Here is a 24,448-nt window from a genome sequence, read left to right on the forward strand (position 1 = left end):
GGAACATTATAAAAATAATATTCTGCCTCATTTGTTTCCTACTGTCCATCCAAAACATTCCTACAAATGCTACTTTTTCTTGGGGAAGGAGAGTGCTAAATTAGGATAACTGGTGTTTGTGTGAGTCCTCATATAAACAGAATGTCATGCTTTCCCACTCTTTGTGACTTATAGTCTTGGTGGACCTATAATTTATCAGTAGTCAGACTGGATTTATTGTAGCATCAGTTTTTATTAGCAATGTACTTCATCAGTTTGTGTGTCTTTATTATCAAGTTGTGCCCTTGGAAAAACAGAAGATATGCTCATAAGCAATTGTGATGTTATAGTTGCCTTGTGTCCATGTGTAGATTTTCTCATACTTTTTTCAAAATAGTCTCTGGTGTGAATTTTGAATATTTTATAGACTGCACAATTTACATTTTTCTTCGTAGAAGAAATTCTATTTTTTTAGTTTTGTAGTATTTTCAACAAAAAAGTTTGTGACGGGACCGAACAAAAGAGAGAGAGAAAACATAAACTTGTTCCACACTTGGTTTCTAAATAAACTTTTCAGTTAAAACATTAAAAATGTCATTGCTTTGCTTTTCCACATACACATATGACCTGTATTTATATAAAATGTTCTATAATCATGTCATTGTATTGTAAATACGGTTGTACTATTTGCTTACATTCTTTCCTTGGGCGGGCCCTCTTGCTGATTCTTTTCTACCTTATTCGTAACCAACCCTGCAGAATGTTTGACTAAAACTTTTCTCTCTTTTTTGGAGACTTAAAAAAAAATCTGTTGTTGCAGTATGCAAAGCTGTGATGGAGAACTAATTTTTTTTTGATTTTGTTGATATTGTACAACTGCTAGAGAATGCAGTGTGAGTGGGTTCATAAATGCTGCTGCTGTTACCCAAAGTACCTGTTAATTTTTGGCTGTATATCTCTGGTATTTTAAACAAGACATTAGTATTTGCTGTAATGCAGCCAAAGGAAAGCAATGGTATATTTGGGTAAACATCTGATAGTAAAACTTTAAAATGCCTTACTATACCCTCCAGTGAAAGGCACTATTCAAGTTTACTTTTATATTGCATTTTGTATATATTCCTTTTGTATTGTAAACACTGCTGGTAAACATTACAGTTTTATTAAGACAATTCTGTAGTGTGAGAGAAGTGCCTTGACGGACAGTGTAACAATCATCTTTACATATTTCTGCATGTAATAACTATTTGGTAATCCATTAAATTCCTTGAGTGTCTTATGGATCTCTTTCCACTTTTTAAATCGGTTTTCTCTAATGTACCATTTGCTGAGGTAATACAATTTAAATTCAATGAATAAGCTGCTAATCAAATATAAGTTTATATTGATAAAAAGTGTTGGTTTGGTCTTCCTCCTCTTTGTTGAATGGAGATATTGAAATCCTGTTCATTCAGATGTTATGCTGTATTTGTTTATACTGGTCATGATTACCTGGCTCACAGAGCAATCCAAATCCTTAACAGGGAGCAACACATGGATGGATCCATCAGCTCATCCAAAACTCTGCCACATGGGTGAAGGGTGGTTTTCATACATTTTCCCTACGGGTCTTTGGATCTCGGAGCTCCAATGCCTCTAATGTCCTGGGGGTTTGGGGGAGGGGGCTTCTCTGGGTACCAGCAGCAGTATCTTCACACCTGCCCTCACAGAACTTGGAGCCACTGGTACCACGCACCCCCATCAGTGGTGCTCTTCATCAGCTGATAAGCCTACACACCATCCCACTACATCAGACATGAGCATCCAGGAGTTAAGATTTTGCCCCCAGTTGTTATTTACTGTATTTCTAAATGGGGTTCGAGGACAGTGTACAAATAGAGTATAAATCTTACCATGTAATGGAATTCCCCCCCCCCCAAATACAGGTATTTTGAAAACCACAGTTCATAAGACTTGTAATTTCTTCCCAACTTAGGTACAAATCTAAGACCCTATCCTATTGGTCTGTATTCTAAAGTAACATGAAGTAGCATTCCAAAGTACCAATATAATAAACTATAAAATCAAACCTAAAAAAAAAAAAAAATACACAGCACTTTATTCTGCTTTTCTATACACACCTGAAAGTAAGCCCAGTTTAACTGTGAGGTTTACTAACTGGTAGATGCTCTGGACTGTTGCATTGCTATGATACAGTACTGCAGTTTGTGAAACATGAGGCTCTGTGAAATGCTATGAGTGTAGCATGATCCTACTACTGCTGGTAAAGTAAGGTAAAAAGGTATTTCCTTGACTTTGCTATGCCACTAAGCCAAAGAAGGAATCTACCCTCCACATGTCACCTCCCATCAGGCAGCAGAGCCAATGATCAAGGATAATGGAAGATACCAACCAAAACATCTGGAGGACCCCTTCTCAAAATCATATAGTCTTTAATTTCATGAAAACAGAGGGCAACACCAAACCTGATGCCTCAACGCCTTCCACATGTGCTGAGTCAGAAATATTTTGGGCAGCAGGTTGCAGGACAGCCTCAAAGATGTGCTCTCCCAAGCCCACATTCCCAGCATGTTCGCACTCCTGTTTCGGTGACGTCTGTGCTGACTTGGTCATATTCACGAAATGGAAGATGGCAGGATCCCCTCAGGGTCATAGTTACAGGCACCAACCAACCTGTTGGCAGACCAACTCTGCCTTACAATGACGTCTGCAAACATGACATGGCAACATCAACCCTGCCCTGTGGGAGTCCCTTGCTGATAACTGCAGTGCCTGAAGGCAGACAGGCAGCTCCAGTAGGCTAGTTTGTACACACTCAGCCCGCTCTCTATCCTGCATTCAGACGTGCAAGAAGCCCTGTCAGAGATAAAGGGCACATTCCAAGCAGGAAAGAAGGCGCGGGCGCCAAGCGGGGCCAGCGAGGGGTGAAGCGGCAGGATGAGGCTGTGTCTGGGAAAGACTTCCGAGAAGGCACCTCGGCCTAGCGATCCCCGTCCCTGACATGAAGAGTTCGGGGACCACCAGCACCCCTTCCCAAAGAGAGCGAGAAGCGACAAGCCAGCCGGATCCTTGTACCAAACAATGTGGCGGGTGGAGGCGGGGAAAGAAAGTAAAAAAGAAAAAGCGGGCAGAAGAGCCCTCCCAGCAGTGACGTCGCGAGTTCTGATTGGAGGAGAGAATATAAATGAACGAAGGGGGGAAAGAATCCCACGCCACTCAAGAGTCCCGAGAAAAAAAAGAACCGCCCGGTGGGCGGGGCGTAGGGACGTTAGGACGCCGTGGGGCGGGACAAGAGCTGGCGCCTGCGCGCTAGCGACAGTGCCTCCGCGCGGAGTGGGCGGGAGGCGGCGCTGAGATGAGTCGGGCCCTAGCGCCACCGCCGCGGTCGCCGCCGTTACGGAGCTGAGCGCGCCGAAGAGGTGAGTGAGCGTCCGCTCCCCCCTTCCGCCAGCCTCGCTTTCCCCGTCCGTTGAGCCCGGAGCGCCCCCTCCCTCGCCGCCCGCCTCCTTCGGCGTCTTCTCTGGGCGGCTTCTGCCCCCCCCCCCATAGCATCCGGAGTGGGATGTCGCCCCCCGAGCGGCGTTGGCGGGAGGGCTTGGAATGGGCTTTGCTGGGCAGCCTCTCCTCGTCCAGGAGGCCCGAAAAGAGGCTGGAGGGGAGGCGTCCCCAGCTCCCGGTTTCCTGCGGCTCCAGACCCTCTTTCGTCTCCTCCTGCTGCTGGATACTTTCTTTGCATTCCCTTCCCTTCTCGCCCCCCCCCTCCCAGCACCTGCCCGTGTGAGGCATCCCGCGGGTGACTGGAGAGCCCTTTGCCCAGTTACGTGTTCTCTTAGGATTTCAGGTGATGCGGGAGACGTCACTGTCGGGCTACTGGTCCTGCCATTCCTTGGACTGCTTTCCGGAGTAAACAACACCTGCTTTTGGAGTAAGTCAGTCTCTCTTTTTGTATGGTTGGGGGCGGAGTGGGGACATCATCGTGAGTATTGGAGGGGTGGGGGGAACGGACTTCTTTATTCCCTGTGCCATAGGAGTGGGGTTCCCAGCATATAGTGCTCAGAGACATACTGCCTTTGAAAGTGGAAATAAAACCCCTGGCCATTGTAGCGAGTAGCCATGGAAAGCTTTATTCACCATGGATTTCTCTAATCCTCTTTCAAAGTTATCCAGGTTGGTGATGCTACCTCTTGTGTGAGTGAACTCCATAGTTAAACTATGTGCTGTGTGTGAAGAAGCTCTTTCTTTTACCTGTCCGGAATCTTCCTGTATTCAACTTCATTGGATGTTCCCAAGTTATGAGAGAGGAAGGAAAATTTTTCTCTGTCTGCTAGTTCTCCATACTATACTGTTATAGCTTTGGGAGTGCTCCCCGCCCCACAAATCCTAGAAATTAATAAATGATTAATTAATAATTAAATTATTAATAATTAAATTAATAATTTTGATAATTTGGGATGTGAAAGGAGAAGTGCAAACTGCAGAGGAATTTCTGGGCTAGTCTATGCAAAACAGGGCCACTAAGGAAAAATAGAGTTCCAGTGATATCTGACCAATATTTTAACAGTGGCCCACTAATTAAAATAACTTGGCACTGCAAGAGAACTGCCCTTCCCCTCCTGCCCTGAGGTGTGAACAGAGACTGGGGTTTGGAAGGTTGGCAGGGTGACTGTGTGTTTGAGGTGACAGGAAAAAGGAGTCTGGGAAGGAGAAGGAGGAAGAGAGACTGGGATCCATCTTTGGGCAGGCTGGCTGAGGGAGATGCCTTGACTCCAGGGCTTCACTGCTGCAGGGACATGCCCTCTTGAAATGACCATGCTGTAAGATTTGGACTCCTCCCATGGAGACTGAAGCCACAACAGTTTCCACCATGTCTCCGTTCTTCAAAGGATCACAGTGGCTGGAACCCCATGAGCATGAGCTCTTGCCACTGCTCAGCAGAGAGTGGGAGGCACCCAGCTTTTGTAACAATACATAATTTTATGCATCTTTATAACTTCTTCTTTAGATTTGTATAATGGCATTATGATATTGAGATCTTTATTTTTCCATTCCTTTGCTAATGATCTTTAGCATGGAAGTTGCCTATTTTCACAGCTGCTGCATGACTGCCTTGCAGACCTTCTGAAAGTTCAGGTGTGTAGTCTGGGTTACACCTTGAACCATCATTGCTACTGGAGGCGTAGGTGGTCCCAGAGGCTAGGAGTGCCTTTTCCTAGCTTTGACTGGTGCACCAGCCATAGCCATTCTTGGACAGGGCTAATCTATACACCAGTGTTTCCCAACCTTGGGCCTCCAGCTGTTTTTGGACTACAACTCCCATCATCCCTAGCTAGCAAGACCAGTGGTCAGGGATGATGGGAATTGTAGTTCAAAAACAGCTGGAGGCCCAAGGTTGGGAAACACTGCTATACACTATTAACTTCCAGGTTGGGTTACTGCAATGTGCTCTGTGTTGTGCTTGTTGCTGCTTTAGGACCTGCGGCTAACTCAGTGGTTCAGTTACTGAATGGCGCTGCCTACAATTGAGCATGTTACACTGGGGCAGGTTCAAGGTGCTTATTGACATATAAGACCCTGAACTACTTGGGGCCTGGTTACTTGAGGGAGCACCTTCTCTCATATCATCCTGTCCGTTAACTGAGTTCTCTATATCAGGCCCTCCTAGTCATTCCATCACCTGCACACATGCATCCTGAAGCACCCAGGGGGAGATCTTTCCAGCTCTTGGAATTCCCTCTTTCCTTAAGTATGGCAGGTACCAACCTTGTGTTGTGGTATCTGTTTAAGACCTACCACTTTTATCAAACATTTCCTTTATTTTAAACATCTAGCTTTCAGTGAAATATTTTTTATTTTTCCACTGTTATTGTTGCATTAATGCTTTGTGTAGTTTCTTAAATACATTCAATATAAGCTGCCCTGAAATTTGATAATAAGGATGGTATATAAATATTAGAAACAATGCTGGTGTTTATAGGAATAAATATTTCATTGTTTTCTTGTCCTGTAGATAATAAACCCTGGGAGTGCAGAATTCAGTATCAGGATTGTGCATTATTACTGTTGTTGTTGCAAGTGAGCTAATGTAAAATGATTACTCGGGGTCTGCTCCTGAAGGTTGCAAGAATGGGCATTTGGTCTTGATAAAATTATTGCATCTATGTTGAAATTTTGTGGGTAGTCAATCTTTTGCCCTCCAGATGTTGGGCTACAGCTGCATCACTCCTGACATTTGGTTATGGGGGCGGGGGTGTAGTCCAGCAATATCTGGTGGACACCTCTTTGATTATCCCTGGTTCAGCGGAAGGTCATCTTCCCAGTTACACAGGAATTGGAAAGGAGGAATGTGAGCTTGATTCTTGCTGTGGTTTGTGTAAGTCCCCCTAAACCAGCGGTCACCTTGGTTTTTAGACACCTTGTTTTTTAGACCCAAGAGAGAACACCCACACTCCTCACTTTTCCAAGGGATCTGGGTATAACTTTTGCGGCTAAGGCAGTAGTGCTCAGCAGAACAGGGTAAAGCTTCACTTTTTATCTTTCCTTTCAACACTTGGGTCACTGCTCATTACTGAGAGGGTCAGCAGAGGCAGTGGGGAGGTTTGCCCTGCCTCGCCAACTACTACTAGACTAACAGTTTTTTAAAAGGTGCAAAAAGGGGTATACATTTCTCAGTGAAGGCACTCAGACTCTAAAAACTGGAAACATTGTAATCAAAATGTTGTTATTTAGTCCATATTTTATTTTTGTTATTATATGTACAACTAATAATGGCAACAAAGTGTTCTGGTTCTAATAAGTGTACAGGAGCCTAATAATCTTCAAACAGGTCAGAACTGGAAGCATAGTGTAGCAAGCTGTAATACAACAATCATTTTCTCTTGATTTCAGTGTTTTAATTTTCTCAAAATTGATATTGGTGGGACTTTGACTTTGGGTACACTGTGCCCATAATGCTCTGGTTTTCTAGAGCAGGGGTTGTCAACCTGGTCCCTACCGCACACTAGTGGGCGTTTCAGGATTCAAGGTGGGTGGTGGGGGGTTCTACGGCACAAGCACTGGTGGGCGGTAAGGAAATTTTACCATCAAGAAAAATGCATTAGTGGGCAGTAGGTATAAAAAGGTTGACTTACCCCTGTTTTAGAGTAAAAGAATGAACAAAGTAACATGCATATCGGAGGGGATGGAGGTAGCAATGCTTTTGTCTATCCCTGTTATCTATTTACAAATAACTTTTCAAAATTAACTGTGAAACTCTAGCAGATGGCAGAATTCTGAACTGTCATTTCAGAAGCAACACTCTCCTTATGTAGTATTGTTCAGTGCTGGATCTACAAGTTTTGTCATAGGGTGCAAAAGTCTTGTTTTTTTGTCATTGGGTGCCACCCATTCTCCCTAAAGACAAATGCTTTAAAAAGGCCTCATATAGGTTGGTGGATTAAGTTAAGGAAAGGGAGCTTTGAAAATGAGTTGCCAGTTTCCTTTATAATGCGCTGTCAGATTTAAAATTCAATTAAAAGCAAAATTAAATAATAATAATAATAATGTATACGGTAGTTTAGCAGCCAGGACCATCAAACACAGGAAATCAAGTTACATACACTTCTGTCTTCTTAGATGTATGAAGCTGTCAGTGTTCCCAATTAGCCCCCACACATCCACACATAGGTTACTAACTGTAAAGCATAATGGGAGGCCAGTATATAGGGGAGTGCCTGCAAGGGGGCCACCCTCCTGGTTTGCTCTGTCCAGGCTTCATGTGCTTGCCCTGCTTGGTGCAGTGGGTACTAGGAAGCAGAAGGTGACTGGAAGGGAAAGGAGGCAGAGGCGCTTATCTGGATCCATCTCCTGTGGCGGGGTGTGTACCCTGAGAGCTGAGGATCGGGTGGGAGAAAAAAGGAGGCATTTGATTACAGCATATCTGTGGGTGCTGTTCTGGGCATTTCCAGCAAGGAGGCAGAGGGGGTGCAGCTGCATCTGTAGTGGTGAAGTGGAAGGAAGAGGAAAACAAGGAGGGCTGCCCATCTGTCTGCCTTGGGACCTGCTGCTTCTTGGAACAAGGGCTGCCAGGCAACAGTGAGGCAAGGCAAGGCAAGGCAAGGCAAGGCAGAAATGGCAGAGAAGGTTCTGGGCTCTACTGCTGCTGTTGCTGCCATGCTTGCATTGTCTGGCTGCTGTTTGCCATCTGCTGCCAGCCCAACAGACCAGACCCAATGTTGGGATCTCCGCCAGAGTGAAGTGAGAGGCTCCTCCCTGCCCTTTCACTCCTTTCAGCACTGATGTGTGTGTGTGTGTTGAACCCAGTAATTTTGCCATTCTAATGTGCCATCCAGGGGCACTTGCCCGCTTTGTCCCCACACCCGATCCAGCCCAAGTATTGTTTTGGGAGAGATTCATTTAGCAGCAGAGCACGCATACACACACTTAAAAAAAAATTTAAATAGATGGTTTGAATAAAAAATATAATGCTAAAGTATGATGTCATGACTGGAAATGCATTGTATAAGCTTCATAATTTCTCTTTGGAAGCTGAGCTTCTGTTAGTGCTGTTGTTAAAAGTTGCAAGTCTTGGAAACTGTTGTGAAGTGTTTAGTGTACAACTTGTGTGAGAAAACATGCTTCCAAGATTTCAGCAAGCTTTCTCATAGATGTTTAGGATGGGTAAGAATGGTTCTCATACCTGATACACCTGTTTGCTAGTATGAGCTGATGACTAAACTAGTTTGAAATTACAAGTTTAGCAAGATGATGAAAACAATTAAGCAAGTAATGGCAAGTCATAAAGGAGATTTGGGTTTTTTGGATTCCAGAGTTTAAAGGAAATATTACAGTTCGGTTTTTGCAGTAAAGCACGAGAGATAAGAGTGCTCTGAAAAGTCATAGGCAGGCAAAAAAGAAAGGAAATAGATAATACTGAATGAAACAGTAGTAATGGTAAGCAAGGAGAAAACCAGAGGAAGAGTATTTGAAATGAGAGAGCACTGTACACAAAGTAAATCCCATTAAAGAGCCACATACTAAACAAAGCAATGTATTTTAGCATTAATTTAAGTGTGGTTGGTATCTTCAGTGAAATTTTGTTAAACTTTTTTTAAAACTTAAGATACTTAAAAACAGTTTATTTTTTTTTAAAAAAAGCAGTGTACAAAATGATCAAAACATATAAAAATCAAAATTATATACCATATCATAAAATAAAATTCTAAAAATTACATGGTGATCAGTAGAATGTACAGCTAATAGCTGTTTATCAGGTTAATGTAGTTTGGGCCTCTGTGTTATCAGCAGGGGAAGCTGCAAACTTGCTGCCGCACCCTGCACTACTTACTGCCAGTTATGTCAGCGTGTTTTGAGTTTCTATTAATATAAGTTCTGTAGCCAGAAATGTTACCTATAACTAGTTTCAACATGTAGCTCTGAATGGATTGCGTACTAAATCTCATAGCAACACTTGACGCAGTGAAATGTGTTTTAAAGGGATAAAGCAGAGAGCTTTTACCAACTTCAGTGAGAGTCATTCCCTGAGTTTTAATCTCGTGTTACTTACAAACAAGCAGAAATCAAAAGAGTAACATTTCCACTAAGCACAAAATGCTGCAGAAATGATCCTGCATTTGTTTTTAAGTGTAATTCTATCCTAAATCCCTCTTCCATGGATAACCAGATTAGTTTACTTAGAACATAGCACAGAACATTTAATGTAACATTTATGGCTGCTTATTTAAGTCTCCCCAGAACAATGATCTTTTATGAATTAGCCATTAAGATACATTAGGTTTTCTAAGGGTGAACTCTTGGAATGCTGGGAGTAGATTCCAACTAACTCAATGGCGCTAGCTGCTGAATAGGCTTGTATAGAATTGCAGGCACACAGCACTTCTGAAGTGATAAAAAGAGAGAACATTTAATAATAATTAAGAAGTCACGATGTGGTTGGGCAACTACAGTGTTTCTTCTCCTTCCATCAACCTCCCTCCTGTTGATAGCATTTCTGTAATACATAATAATAATAATAATAATAATAATAATTTATTATTTGTACCCCGCCCATCTGTCTGGGTTTCCCCAGCCACTCTGGGCGGCTTCCATAGAAACCAAAAATACACTAAAATATCATACATTAAAAACTTCCCTGAACAGAGCTGCCTTAAGATGTCTTCTGAATGTCAGGTAGTTATTTATCGCTTTGACATCTGATGGGAGGGCGTTCCACAGGGTGGGCGCCACTACCGAGAAGACCCTCTGCCTGGTTCCCTGTAGCTTTACTTCTCGCAATGAGGGAACTGCCAGAAGGCCCTCGGCGCTGGACCTCAGTGTCCGGGCAGAACAATGGGGGTGAAGACGCTCCTTCAGGTATACTGGGCCGAGGCCGTTTAGGGCTTTAAAGGTCAGCACCAACACTTTGAATTGTGCTCGGAAACGTACTGGGAGCCAATGTAAGTCTTTCAAGACCGGTGTTATGTGGTCTCGGCGGCCGCCCCCAGTCACCAGTCTAGCTGCCGCATTCTGGATTAGTTGTAGTTTCCGAGTCACTTTCAGAGGTAGCCCCACGTAGTAGTCCAAGCGGGACTACCCCCATTGCAGTAGTCCAAGCGGGAGATAACTAGAGCATGCACCACTCTGGCGAGACAGTCCGCGGGCAGGTAGGGTCTCAGCCTGCGTACCAGGTGGAGTTGGTAGACAGCTGCCCTGGATACAGAATTGACCTGTGCCTCCATGGACAGCTGTGAGTTCAAAATGACTCCCAGGCTGCGCACCTGGTCCTTCAGGGGCACAGTTACCCTATTCAGGACCAGGGAATCCTCCACACCAGCCCGCCCCATGTCCCCCAAAAACAGTACTTCTGTCTTGTCAGGATTCAACTTCAATCCATTAGCCGCCATCCATCCTCCAACCGCCTCCAGGCACTCACACAGGACCTTCACCGCCTTCACTGGTTCTGATTTGAAAGAGAGGTAGAGCTGGGTGTCATCTGCATACTGATGAACACCCAGTCCAAACCCCCTGATGATCTCTCCCAGCGGCTTCATATAGATGTTAAAAAGCATGGGGGAGAGGACGGAACCCTGAGGCACCCCACAAGTGAGGGCCCATGGGCTGAACACTCATCCCCCACCACCACTTTCTGAACAGGAGGAAGGAGCGAAACCACTGTATGACAGTGCCCCCAGCTCCCAGCCCCTCTAGACGGTCCAGAAGGATGTTATGGTTGATTGTATCAAAGGCCGCTGAGAGATCCAGCAGAACTAGGAAACAACTCTCACCTTTGTCCCTAGCTCGCCGGAGATCATCAACCAGCGCGACCAAGGCAGTTTCAGTCCCATGATGAGGCCTGAATCCCGATTGGAAGGGATCCAAATGGTCCGCATCCTCCAGGCGTGCCTGGAGTTGTTCAGCAACCACCCGCTCAATCACCTTGCCCAAGAATGGAAGATTTGAGACTGGGCGATAGTTGGCCATACTGGCCGGGTCTAAAGATGGTTTTTTAAGAAGCAGTTTAATGACCGCCTCTTTCAGCGGATCTGGGAATGTTCCCTCACAGAGGGAAGCATTCACCACCCCGCAGAGCCCATCGCCCAGCCCTTCCCGGCTTGCTTGTATTAGCCAGGATGGGCAAGGATCAAGGAGACATGTGGTTGGTTTCACGCGTCCAAGCAGCCTGCCCACATCCTCGGGGGTAACGGATTGAAATTGATTCCATGCAACTTGACCAGACAGAGCTCTAGCACTCTCCCGCCCCAGCCCTGCTCCCACGGTGGTGTCTAGCTCCTTCCGAATATGAGTGATTTTATCTGCAAAAAACTTTGCAAAATCGTTGCAGGAGATCTTGGGGTCTTTACAAGGCCCCGGTGGTAAAGGTGGTTCCGTTAAATTGCGAACCACCTGAAAGAGTCTCCTGCTACTATTTTCTGCAGATGCAATAGAGGCGGTGAAGAAAGTCTTCTTTGCCGTCGCTATCGCCACTTGGTAGGCTCGACGTTGAGCTCTAACCTGTGTCCGGTCAGATTCGGATTGAGTTTTCTGCCACCGACGCTCTAGCCGTCTCAGCGATTGTTTCATCGCCCTCAGCTCCGAAGAAAACCACGGGGCTGTCCGGGCTCCATGCAATCGGAGAGGGTGCTTCGGAGCCAGACAGTCAATAGCCCTGGTTAACTCCGCATTCCAGCGGGCCACCAGGGAATCAGCTGAAAGGCCATCAACATGGGATAAAGCATCCCCTACCACTCTCTGGAAACCATCTGGATCCATTAAGTGGTGGGGGCGAATTGGTCCCACCTCTCTGCAGAGGGGAAGGGTCGCGGAGAAGTCCATATGGGCAGCCCAGGATATTTAATGTATTCTGAGAGATGTATGAGAATTATGGTTTTGTTTTTTCTTATTTGGCTTTAATGGAACATCTTCTGCCCATCATAGCCTATCTCATGTACTTCTTTGCTTTTAAAAGCCCTTGGCCATTCTGTGGACTCAGCTATACAGCTGCAAATAAAACTTTTAAAGTGCAATATATGATGTGACACTATATGGCAATGGTGAACCTTATGGAAAATTCAATGTATTTTTTAAATGCTTTTAAAAAAGCATTTTCAGAACATTTTTTATGTGTGTGTAGATTGCACCTGTGTCTCTCAGCCATACCGGGAAATGCCAGGGATTAAATTTAGGACCTTCTGTATGCAAGTCAGGTGCTTTAAGACTGGTAGGGGAAATCTTTCAGATTCTGAATTTGAATAATACAAAGCAATGAAACTGGGACTGGAGGGGAAGCCATGTGTCTGGTTGCTATATACCATAGAATTTAATTCTTCAGTTTATGTTATAGTTATTCACAATTAACAGTCTAATGTAAATTATGACAAATCTACAGACTATGTGCAACTTCTATCATTATTTAAAGTATAGTTCTTTGGAGATGAAACTGTTTGAACATGCTGGAACTATGTATTGAGTAATGCTTGTGTCATGACTATTTGACGACAGCCATGTTCACAATAGATTCAAAGGTCTTTGAGAGAGATGGCTTTGTGACAAAATGTAACTGTTCTGTAGTACTAAGACTATTTCACATAATGTATGAAAAATTGAAATACAGCATGAGAACCTTTCCATTCTTACACATTTCCATGTTACACATTTGACAGGTTTTCTTTATATCCCAGCTGTTGTATATTCCAATTGCAACATTTTTTTCCTCCCCAGCTTATGTTGACCATGAGTCTTGTCATGATAAGTGAGAATGTGAAGCTGGCCCGTGAGTACGCCTTGCTGGGAAATTATGACTCTGCAATGGTCTATTACCAGGGAGTACTTGACCAAATGAATAAATACCTCTCTTCCGTCAAAGACACATACCTCCAGCAGAAATGGCAACAGGTGGGTCATCCTTTTTCCATTGATTGGGTTCTTACTTATACTTAATTCATAAGGTCCTTAGCTTAAAAATATTGCTTGATAATAATTTGCTTACAACAGATAGATTAAATTTTATAAACATGCACTTTTCTAAAACCTCCTCTTGGTGAATTCCTGACTTACACTTACTAAAGAAAAGCTGCTACTGATTGTTAGAGAAAATGGCACCTTTAACTTTTAAGTTACCTATTATTTTAATAATTAAAAAGCCTCAAAAATAAACTCAGCACCGATTAAAATCTGGTGCCAGTGCTTAATTAAAGTTCAAGCCAAACCTTGTCCACTCAGAAGCAAGTCCTATATTGAATTCAATGGGGTTTTCTCCTAGGTATGTGGAGTTTGGATTTGCAGCCTTAGTTGATTAATCTAAAACTTACTGCTCTGATGAATTGTCTTAATTAATCACTATCATGTGAACATCTGAGCCCTTCCTGGAATGTATCACTTCAGACTACTGGTGAGGAGTTGCATTTATGAATGCTCTCCCTTAATGTTTTTCAAAAACACAACTTTATGCACAAAAAATGTGACCTTTCTGGCATATCGTGGCTATTCCATGTGAACGATCATCTGAAATTTCCTGTCTGAGAATTTGCTCCTGCCACACTGGGAGTTGTATACTTTCTCAGTACTAAAGGTATGTTCCAAAGGCACATGATGTGGCAACCTTGCTGAGATCAATGCCTGGATGGGAGGCCATCTGGAAATCCTACATATGCCTCTGGAATATAAATATGTAAAGTGGGATATAAATAGAATAATAGTTCATCATTATGACTTGCTTATTTAGTACAGTGGTGCCTCGCAAGACGAAAAGAATCCGTTCCGCGAGTCTCTTCGTCTAGCGTTTTTTTTGTCTTGCGAAGCAAGCCCATTGACGGCTTAGCGGATTAGCGCTATTAGCGGTTTAGCGGCTTTTAGCGGCTTTTAGCAGCTTATCGGCTTAGCGGATAAGCAGCTTAGCGGCTTAGAAAAAGGGGGGGAAGGGGGGGAAAACCGCAGGAACTCGCAAGACATTTTCGTCTTGCGAAGCAAGTCCATAGGAAATTCGTTTTGCGAAGCACCTCCAAAACGGAAAACTCTTTTGTCTAGCGAGTTTTCCGTCTTGCGAGGCATTCGTCTTGCGGGGCACCACTGTACTGGAATATCTTGCAGTGGCCCAAGTAACCTTGAAAGGCCTGCAGTAAACACCAGTGCAAGGGCTTCTGTGGTGTATTACTGTGCCTGCTATGAAATTTAGATTACAGGAGTCTGTTCTGGAATAACTACCTTAAAGGGCACCTAGCATATGGGCGATCCTTAAGATTAGCTATCACAGAGAAGTAATACTGTACCTTTAATATGGAATGGAGCATGCAAACAAACTTCTAAGTTACTTAGCATAAGTTTGCAAACAGTACAAAGTGGACTGGAATGAACTTTAAGCATAAAAAAGTTTGCATGTAAAATCCATTGAAAGAAAAGTCAAGCATGTAGTGGTGCATTTGTTCCCCATTTTGGTGCAGGATTTGGGAATCTTTGGTGGACCAGGTCAACTTCCCATAAAGTAACATATTTATCTTGAAAACTTCCAAACGGCCCCTTCATCCAAAATAAAGATAAAAATAAAAGATTGATACAATATCAAAGCAAACAATTGAAGTTAAATATCTCTAGCACTTCTAATGGAGAATTTTTTTTAAGGTACATATGCTCAGCTAGGGACACGTTTCTACCCGTTAAAGCTATACTTTTCATGTTTTCAATCAGGTTAGGCAGGAGATAAGTGTAGAAGCGAAGCACGTGAAGGATATCATGAAAACACTAGAAAGCTTTAAATTAGACAGCACGCCTTTGAAAGCTGCGCAGCAAGAATTACCGGCTCATGATGGAGAAGTTTGGTCCCTGCCTGTACCTGCCGAACGTAGGTAAGAGACGCCGAGAGTGTAAAGTGGATCAGGGAAGCCCAAAACATTACATTTAAAATGTCTGTGAGGCCCACACACCGGTTCCAGTTCCTAAGTCGGGGGAAAAGCATGCTGCGCTGTCCCTGGTAAATATACCTTAGCAGTCCACATGAAGCCTCAGCACAGACCTTGCCCGGGGGAGGGGGGGATTTCTAAGATCTATTGCCCCATAATGTAAACTATTCAGATCCTCATAGGTCCAAACAAAATGCTTATGCACTTGTCCCTATGTTGAAAGCTGCTTTAGTTTAGCTTTATTACAGTTTTCTCTTTTACATTTTCTAACTAACCAGAAGTTCACCAGGAGCCAGGAAACGTCAGTCTGCTCATTGCAGTGATTGCAGGAGCCAAAATAACCGAGCGAGTGCAGCGCCTAAAGTCTCCAGCCGTCCCTCCTCCCGAAGCTCTAACGATAAAGGCAAAATAATCCGTGGCCGGGAAAAGAAGGATCCACAGAATAAAATGAAAGAAGAAAAAGTAAGTGTCTAAAATGTGAAGCTAGCTTTTCAAGTTCTTAGAAGTGCCCCTCTCCCATTTGGATCTCTCTCATATACACTGTCAACATTCTCAAGAGGCAGGAGGTCTAAGGTTTTAGGGAAGAGTAGTTTGAAACATGTCAATTTTGAAGCCCCATTACATTCAGTAGTGCATATTTCCAGGTTCAGTTAATGGAAGGGGACCATTTTCACCAACACCCACTATGGCACTCCAGCACTGCTCAACGTTCCAGAATATATCTTTGGGGAAGGGATCAATGGGGTTGGTAAAAATGGTTCCCCCTCTTCCACTAGCAGAGACCTCCACTATGTCCTTCCATCTGAGAAACAGCCTTTGATAATATTGGGTGGAGCCATGGGTGCTTTTACAAAACCTTTGCATTGTAAAATGCTATATAAATATACCTAATGCCACAATTCAGTAACAGAATTATTTATTATAACAAGGTGCCAGATCAGTTCACGGCTCAGCTGACTTCTGAATTAGCTAGCCTGCACTTGGGGATGATTTTAATAGTTCCACCCAGTGCCATATTTCCATCTTGAATTTGCATTATTCTGGTGCGGCTGTAAGCTGTGTAGACTATGCCCACTTTTGTCTATAGGACCCTTGATTCTATTATAATTAAGCGGGCATTAAGCCAGGTATAGTGATTCATTGTGTGGACAATTTAAAAATAACAAATGTAGGTTTGATATGCAAACTGTGTTTGTAATGCAGAATAAGCCCTCGTCTGACATTTCAGAATCTGAGCCAAAGAAATTTGATAGCACTGGATACGACAAAGACTTAGTAGAAGCTTTGGAAAGAGACATCATTTCCCAAAATCCCAATGTTCGATGGTAAGTGTAACCCATCTCTGTAATTTTTTTTACTTGGGAAGTATGTGTGTAAGCTCAATCCTTTAAAGAGGGTAATGCCAATGCTTGGTTAAAAATTAAATTTAACCTGACAACAGATTGTAGGTCTTCCATTAATAATATTTTTCATTCAGTTTACGGCAAGATATTACATTCAAGGAATTAAGTGTATCAGGCCTAGCTCAGTGCAACATATTGTCCACTGTGACCTGCCAACTTATTTGCATCGTTCAGCTGAATCTAGCACAAGGCTTCTATAGAGAGGATATCACTACATCATACCTACTGTGCAGCCAGTAGGAAACAGCAAAATAATGGTACACAACTAGATGCTATACCACGCCATCAGTGGTCTGAAAGAATAATAATCATACTCTTAACTAATGCTGCTATACAGACTTCCTTGCTTAGAAGCAATCCTGTTACCACATAGCCAGCTGAGTGGCCATTCAGTCATTGGTTGGCATCCTGTATTTGCTATGAACAGGATGTAGTTTTAGTGGCTGAAGCGTAAATGACTACTGTCCCAATGTGGGCTAGTCAACAGTTGTTAAGAGTTGCTAATTATCTGAATTAACATTTTTCTCCTTTGTGTATACATAAGGCAAGAATGTTATAAAATGAGCTTAACATATACACTTGTACCAAGAATCCCTGGAAAAGATGATCAATTTGCCTCAACAGAATTTTTCTTAGAATATTACATGAGCCAGTTTTCAGTGGGGGTGGGAGAATGAGTTTGTGCATCTTAAAATTAGAGCTTGTGTAGTCTGTATTTGGGCCTGTTCAGTGCCTGAAAGGGGGGGGGGGGAGAGAACACTCTTCTGACTTAGAGAAGCAAATTGCCTGCTTTCCTTGGTCTTTACTTGCCATATACAACCAATGGATTGGTTTCTGTTTCTATTATGAACCTGTACTTTAAAAGCAAATTCCTTCATACTGAAACACTTCATTCTTACTAAATCCTGAGGAATGTGCCCTGCTGAGTAAACATGAATAATATTAGGCTACTTGTGCCCAAAGAAAGGGCTGGCACATACTGTACAAAATAATGTTTCTCCATAACTTAGAATGTAACGGTTGTGGTTGTGATTGTTTGTTTGTTTGTTTGTTTGTTACTTAATTTATATTTTGAAACTCTCTAGAGGAGGAGGTGGTTTGAGGGGCTGCAGGGGGAGGAGGAATTGCTGGAAACAGCCAGCCTGCTCAGTCTGCTAATATATTTTTTCTGTCAGCAGTGGGACACCCACTAAATACCTTTCTGTGGTTTTTGACTTCTTGAATATTTATAATTTGTATAACAAATGCACGTATTTATAAAGCTTCACCTCTAATCACTTTTACCCTTGGTTTATATATAAAATCATATTTTAACTTGGTGTGTTAAAAAGTCAAAATTTAACTGAATGTGGTGCCTGCATTCAGAGAGCATTTTAAGCCAGGTTACTTTAAGGGATGATAAATATTACTGAAATGCTTAAATGAAAAAAACACCTGAACTTTTTATATTAAAAACAACTTTATGATAGACTTCCATGTGAAAGAACATTTTATACAAACAACAAGTGTGTTGATGTATTGATAGTTTTCTCCTGGAACAGAATTACAGAGCATGCAAATTTACTTGGAATAGAATGCTGACACCTTGGAGCAAATAGAATTCAAATGAGAAACTATTTATTTGATATTCTTCTGTAGATAGTCATACAAGGTTTCAGCTGCAGGTAGGAATGCATCTTTTAGAAGCTAACCCAAGGTCACCGTCCGACTGTGATAGGGACTCTTGAATGGAACAGTAATTAGTTGCTTCTAGTGTGTCATAATCTGTTAATTTCTTTTCTTAAACAGGGATGATATAGCTGACTTAGTGGAAGCTAAAAAGTTGCTCAAAGAAGCGGTGGTTTTACCCATGTGGATGCCAGAATTCTTTAAGGGGATTAGAAGGCCCTGGAAGGTAAAATCATGCAATTTAGTTTTGAATTAATAATTTTTTCATATGTCCTGATTGGGCACAATTTTAATAAGAGAAAATGATGCGTTAGTATTAACCTAAAATCTGAATGCAATTATTGTATGGCTAGAATTTCTCAAATTTTAGCAATAGAGCAAAATATAATATATCACAATTCCACTAAATGCAATGTGTAGTGATCTGGATATGTACGTAAACAAGTTAAGTAAGAATGCCTGCTGTTCTGATCCTCAAAGCTAGGATACCATCTTCTTAGACACGATATTAAAGCACATTTGGAGAAAAGGAAGTTCTAAAGCAATTTCCCCTGGAAAATGTGTTCTAGATATCTCAAATGAGAAATTTTCTGAACATTTTTTTGGACTTCCTTTCTTTTACATAGGGTGTTTTGATGGTTGGTCCTCCTGGCACGGGAAAAACGCTGCTTGCAAAAGCCGTAGCTACTGAATGCAAGACAACCTTTTTCAACATATCATCGTCAACACTTACTTCAAAATACAGAGGAGAATCTGAAAAACTTGTTCGACTTCTATTTGAAATGGTGATTTTAGAGTTCACTGTTGGTTCTTTGATATATATTTTGGATGAATAATAGTTTCTGGAATATACAGGTGTTTCAAAAATCTGGCTACTCGTCTGAAATTTATATTTAAGCTTTTTCATATTTATATTTAAGCTTTTTTCAGACTTCTAGTTGTACAGCAGCTAAAGGGTATTCATGTTTGTATGTAATGGTTGTTGTGTTACATTGGTCGGTTGAGCAGGCCTGACCAGCGTTGGGCTATCGTGGACCAGACTCCTTGTACCGTTATAATTTTGTCTTAACACAGTACCAGTCCTATCTGACTGCAATGGGCTATTCTCCTTTACCAGACAAGCATGATGCAGTTGCATCACAAAATGTAGAGGGAGGGGTGTGTGTGTGTGTAGCCAGCCTCATTCCCACACCACCCCTCTCCATTAAAGTCTTACAGGTTGCTTTGCCACTTAGCAGTGAATGGCATAGTAGCACCTCCCTTGGTTTCATACCATTCAAGTTAATGTATAACTTCTATTACTTTTTTAATGAATGAATTCAGGTAGGTAGCCGTGTTGGTCTGACACAGTAAAAAAAAAAATTTAAAAGTATCTGAAGAAGTGTGCATGCACATGAAAGCTTATACCCAGAACAAACTTAGTTGGTCTCTAAGGTGCTACTGGACGATTTTTTAAATTTATTATGTAGCACTCCAAAGCCCGCTTGCATGCTGCCCAGAATATTATTTGAAAGTTTGTTGGGTCTCTGGATGTTGGATTAATGCATAACATTTGGCCATGCTGGCTAGGAATGGCAGTTGAAGTCTGGGAACCCAAGATTGTTGCTTCAGGGGTAGACTTTAGTAATATGGTGCCCTGAGCAAAGGCAAAATTTGGCATTGTCCCCCCCCCCCAAAAAAAAAAAACCTTTGAGTAGGTACCCATATAAATATAAATATAAATATAGCGATGATGATGATGATGATGCACCCCCTCGGCTCAGCACCCTGTGCAGGGGAACTACCCAAATCACCCTAAATCTGGTGCTGGTTGCTGACTTGAGAGGGGAAAACTGTAATTGTATGGACTTTCAAGGTTATATGCCATGTTTTTTGTGAAGTAAGTTGTTAAACATAGCTCAGCGGTACTTCTGGTGATTTAATTGATGTTCCTTCATCTTGTCTCTCCAGGCTCGATTCTATGCACCAACAACAATATTTATAGATGAAATTGATTCTATCTGTAGTCGCAGAGGAACTTCTGAGGAGCATGAAGCCAGCCGAAGGGTGAAGGCAGAATTACTCGTTCAGATGGATGGTAAATAAGCTCAGTTCACATTGTGTTAAAAGAGAAGTGGAGCTCCAAGGAGGAACTTTGATGTGACATTATAGTAACAACACTGTACTAATACTTCTGCTTTGGATCAGAAATTATGTATGACTGTTTAAAGTAGTAGCTTTGTGCTATACATGGATCATGTGGATGTAGCCACTGTCTGAATTACCATGGTTGTGGAATCATTGAACAATCTTAATTTTGCAGACCAGTGGATAGACTTCTGAAGTGTTTTCCCTCTTTACAAAGTGTCTTAGTCGTTCTGCTCCTGTTTTCCTTTTTTAGTAATTAAATGCAGCAGCAGGGGGAGCTGCTTCAGTAGCCAAGAGACACTTTATTCAAATTGTTCAGTGCAAATCTGTTGCCATTTTATGCAGGTGATTAAAATTCACATTGGCTTTAACTTTGGATAGCTTCCAGAATTTTGTGACCTCCCCTAATAACTTCCTCTTTCCTTCTGATTTAGGTGTTGGAGGGGCTTCTGAAAATGATGACCCTTCCAAAATGGTTATGGTACTAGCTGCTACTAATTTCCCATGGGATATTGATGAGGCCTTACGACGGCGGCTGGAGAAGAGAATTTATATTCCTTTACCATCGGGTAGAACAACTTCCATTTTGGGGGAAACCAACCTTTTTATTTATCCTGAATTTTGAATTTGGTATAGGACTGTATTGGGAAAGAGGGGTGGTGCTTCCAAGTGGCCTCCGGGGAAAATACTCCCCCAAGAAGTAGAATCCCAGGTTTGTGCTGCCTTCTATGGAAGGGACAGAAATCCAATAGAGGCTCTGCAGCTCCCAGTCTTCCTGCCCAGTGTTCCCTTCTCCCCTGGGAAGTCCCCTGAACCTCCAGAGCTGTGATTAGGGTGGCAGTTTGGGTTGCAGTGAAAATCACTTCCCTTCCTTGGTAGATTGTTGATTGTAAACTTTGGCACACAAGATTCTCGGGTGGCAAAAAAGCAGAACTAAGTGCATGTTTAGGAACCCATTTTTGAAAGCCTCAGCATTTTGCGAAAGTTAGTAACTATACTATGTGGTTCAAACTATTTATATTGCTACTTTTAAAAAAATGTTCTGTCTTAGCCAAAGGTAGAGAAGAACTTCTACGAATAAGCCTGCGAGAGTTGGAACTTGCTGATGATGTTGACCTTGCCAATATAGCACAAAATATGGACGGTTATTCCGGGGCTGACATTACTAATGTGTGCAGGTACGGTAAAACTGTAACTCTTCTAAAATAATTAAAGCCTGTTTTAAGCATACCTACTCAGAAATTTGAATGAATAATAATTTAATTGGGGCTTCTATTGGAATCCAAAATTTGTTTATGAAACTACATTAATGTTGCTGTTTGTCCCCTGGCTTACTGCTGCTTTGATAAAAAAAATTATACTGAAACTATTTCCCAGCCAGGCAGTCTTTATTCTTCTCCCTCTTCATTCTCCTCTAGTTCAAGGAAAGCAGATAGATTCAACCTATTTGTCTGCTTTCCTTGAACTTGGGAAATGGCAGGTTTGTATACCTTTTCCCCCTAGCCCCCATTCTCTGCCACAATGGGTTTTTTCCTTCTTGGTGCACACTTGTCTCATGTATTGTTCCTCTCCGCTCTACATTTTGTTTTATTCTTTTTCTCTGGCCATATTCACTTTTTCCTCATCCACATCAGTTACCTTCTCTTATTTCTTCCACTCCCCTCTACTCCCTCTCCATTATTTTTTTCCTGCCTCACTCAGTAAACCTTTCTCTAACCCCATACCTGTCTCAACTGCACTACTTGTGCCTTTTCTCAGTAAGTGAATCCGTTCAGCCCTTGCAAAATAAAGAGGGTAATGCCCATATCAGCCCCTCCAAAATGACTTCACACTCCTTGCCTTCTGTCATCTATTAGCCTAGCCAGTGTCACTGTTTGAAATACCGAAATTCCTGTCTTCCCATTGAAGGCAGTTTAGATATTTGACAGAGCTGTAGCTGTAAAGCATCTGCTCTGAATGCATAAATTCCTAGGTTGGAAATATCCCTTACCTGAAATCCTAGTGAGCCACTGGCAGTCAGTGTAGACAATACTGAACTGGATGGACCAATGCTCTGACTCTGTATAAGGCAACTTCCTGGATTCTTGTGATATTTTGCTGAAGGGAGATACCAAAAATGTGTAGCGGTTTCTGTGAGTATACAGTGGTACCTCGGGTTAAGTACTTAATTCGTTCCGGAGGACTATTCTTAACCTGAAACTGTTCTTAACCTGAAGCACCACTTTAGCTAATGGGGCCCCCTGCTGCTGCTGTGCCACTGCTGCACGATTTCTGTTCTCATCCTGAAGCAAAGTTCTTAACCCGAGGTACTATTTCTGGGTTAGCGGAGTCTGTAACCTGAAGCGTATGTAACCTGAGATACCACTGTACACAGGATAATATTTGGCTTGCCAACAAGCCAAATATGCGAACAACCATGGTGGGGGCGAACAACCATGGTGGGGTACCGATCAGGAGGCTGCCTTGTCCTCGCTGATCTCCTCAGTGTGAATCCTGGTGACCCTGCTGCTTCACTGGGTCCAGCTAAATCTTCCTCAACTTCAGTGTCTTCCCCCTCTGACCTGCTGTGCCTCTTAGGCCTTACAGCTGGTCCAGCAGGCGAAGAGATAAGACATGCATGATCAGAGAGAGAGAGAAAAGAATGATAAAAAGGTGTCTCTGTAAGCTGGGGTTTCAAGCTGGGTCTCAGCTTCCAAATTACTGCAATAGTTTTATGTGATCTACTGAACTGTTATTAATCCACTGTTGTAGAAGTGGGAGCCTGCATGCCTCCAGATGTTGCTGGACTGACTCCAACATCTGGAGAGCCACAGGTTCCCTAGCCATGCAGTACTGAATACAGTACAAAGTCCTCAGATGTGTTTCCGTTTGTGTGCTGAAGGTCAAACTTTCCAAGCAGTCTCTGTTTGATATTTTAAGCATGTCAGTGTTCATCTACAGCTACTATTAGCTATTTACTTAGGACCAGTGGCATTGTGTATTCTCATTAAGTCCAATCTTGGATACCAACAGGGATGCTTCACTAATGGCTATGAGAAGGCGTATTGAAGGCTTGACACCAGAAGAAATCCGAAATCTTTCCAGAGATGAAATGCACATGCCAACCACAATGGAAGATTTTGAAATGGCTTTAAAGAAAGTTTCGAAGTCAGTCTCTGCTGCGGACATTGAAAAATATGAGAAATGGATATTCGAATTTGGATCATGCTAAGCCTTCCTACCTTGAGATATCTGCCTTAAGTCTTCAAACAATTCCAGAAGTAACTAAAAAGTAGTGCAACAGGGCACTGAGTACTATTTTTTAACTTTTGTAATTACAGTTAACAGCAATATCCTTAATAAAGTTAGTTTTTTAAACTGCAGCTCATTTTTTACCTCTTGCACCAGTTGTCCCTTCTGTTCTCTGCACAAGGTATTTGCATGTAAACTGGCCTTCAATCTATGCACCCAACTAATGCAATAGTATTAGTTGGGAAGTGGTATAGGTACCTATTTACAGATAACAGGGTGAAAACTTTTTGACATAGATCCACAGTTGCAATTTTTATATTCAAACAGAGTAAGCTTGTTCTGCTGTTTGCCTACACTTTAACTAATGATAAGTAAAAGTGAGCCACCTGAGCCTCAGGTGACATCAAAGAATCCAAAATAACCCCCAAGCTACATACCTGCTCCTTCAGAGCATGTAGCCCCACCAAGAACAGGCAATCTCCCATCCAAACAGCCTAAGGAGCCACTCACTAACAGTGCCCTAATTCTGTAACTTTAGCAAATTACATAAACATTCAATGGGAATCAATGCTAGGTGGTGCTGGGAAACACGAATGGCACAAGGAGAATTCACAGGAGAAAACCAATGGCAATATATAAAGGGTAACATGGTGATGGTAAGAAAATAAATATTTT

General features: G+C 42.4%; 1 protein-coding gene across 1 annotated transcript; it reads left to right on the top strand.

The window, feature by feature from the left end:
* The first annotated feature begins 3,248 nt into the window (after positions 1 to 3,248).
* KATNA1 (katanin catalytic subunit A1) lies at positions 3,249 to 23,904 on the top strand. Its single transcript, XM_079971541.1, has 12 exons — positions 3,249 to 3,398; positions 3,813 to 3,904; positions 13,171 to 13,344; positions 15,133 to 15,290; positions 15,623 to 15,806; positions 16,548 to 16,669; positions 18,536 to 18,641; positions 19,042 to 19,200; positions 20,366 to 20,492; positions 20,977 to 21,111; positions 21,594 to 21,720; positions 23,555 to 23,904. The coding sequence occupies exons 3-12, from the start codon at positions 13,174 to 13,176 to the stop codon at positions 23,751 to 23,753; spliced, it is 1,488 nt and encodes a 495-aa protein (XP_079827667.1). The 5' UTR covers positions 3,249 to 3,398; positions 3,813 to 3,904; positions 13,171 to 13,173; the 3' UTR covers positions 23,754 to 23,904.
* The last annotated feature ends 544 nt before the right edge of the window (positions 23,905 to 24,448 follow it).

Source organism: Podarcis cretensis (genome assembly GCF_951804945.1).
Source record: "Podarcis cretensis genome assembly, chromosome: 3".
Taxonomy (NCBI): domain Eukaryota; kingdom Metazoa; phylum Chordata; class Lepidosauria; order Squamata; family Lacertidae; genus Podarcis; species Podarcis cretensis.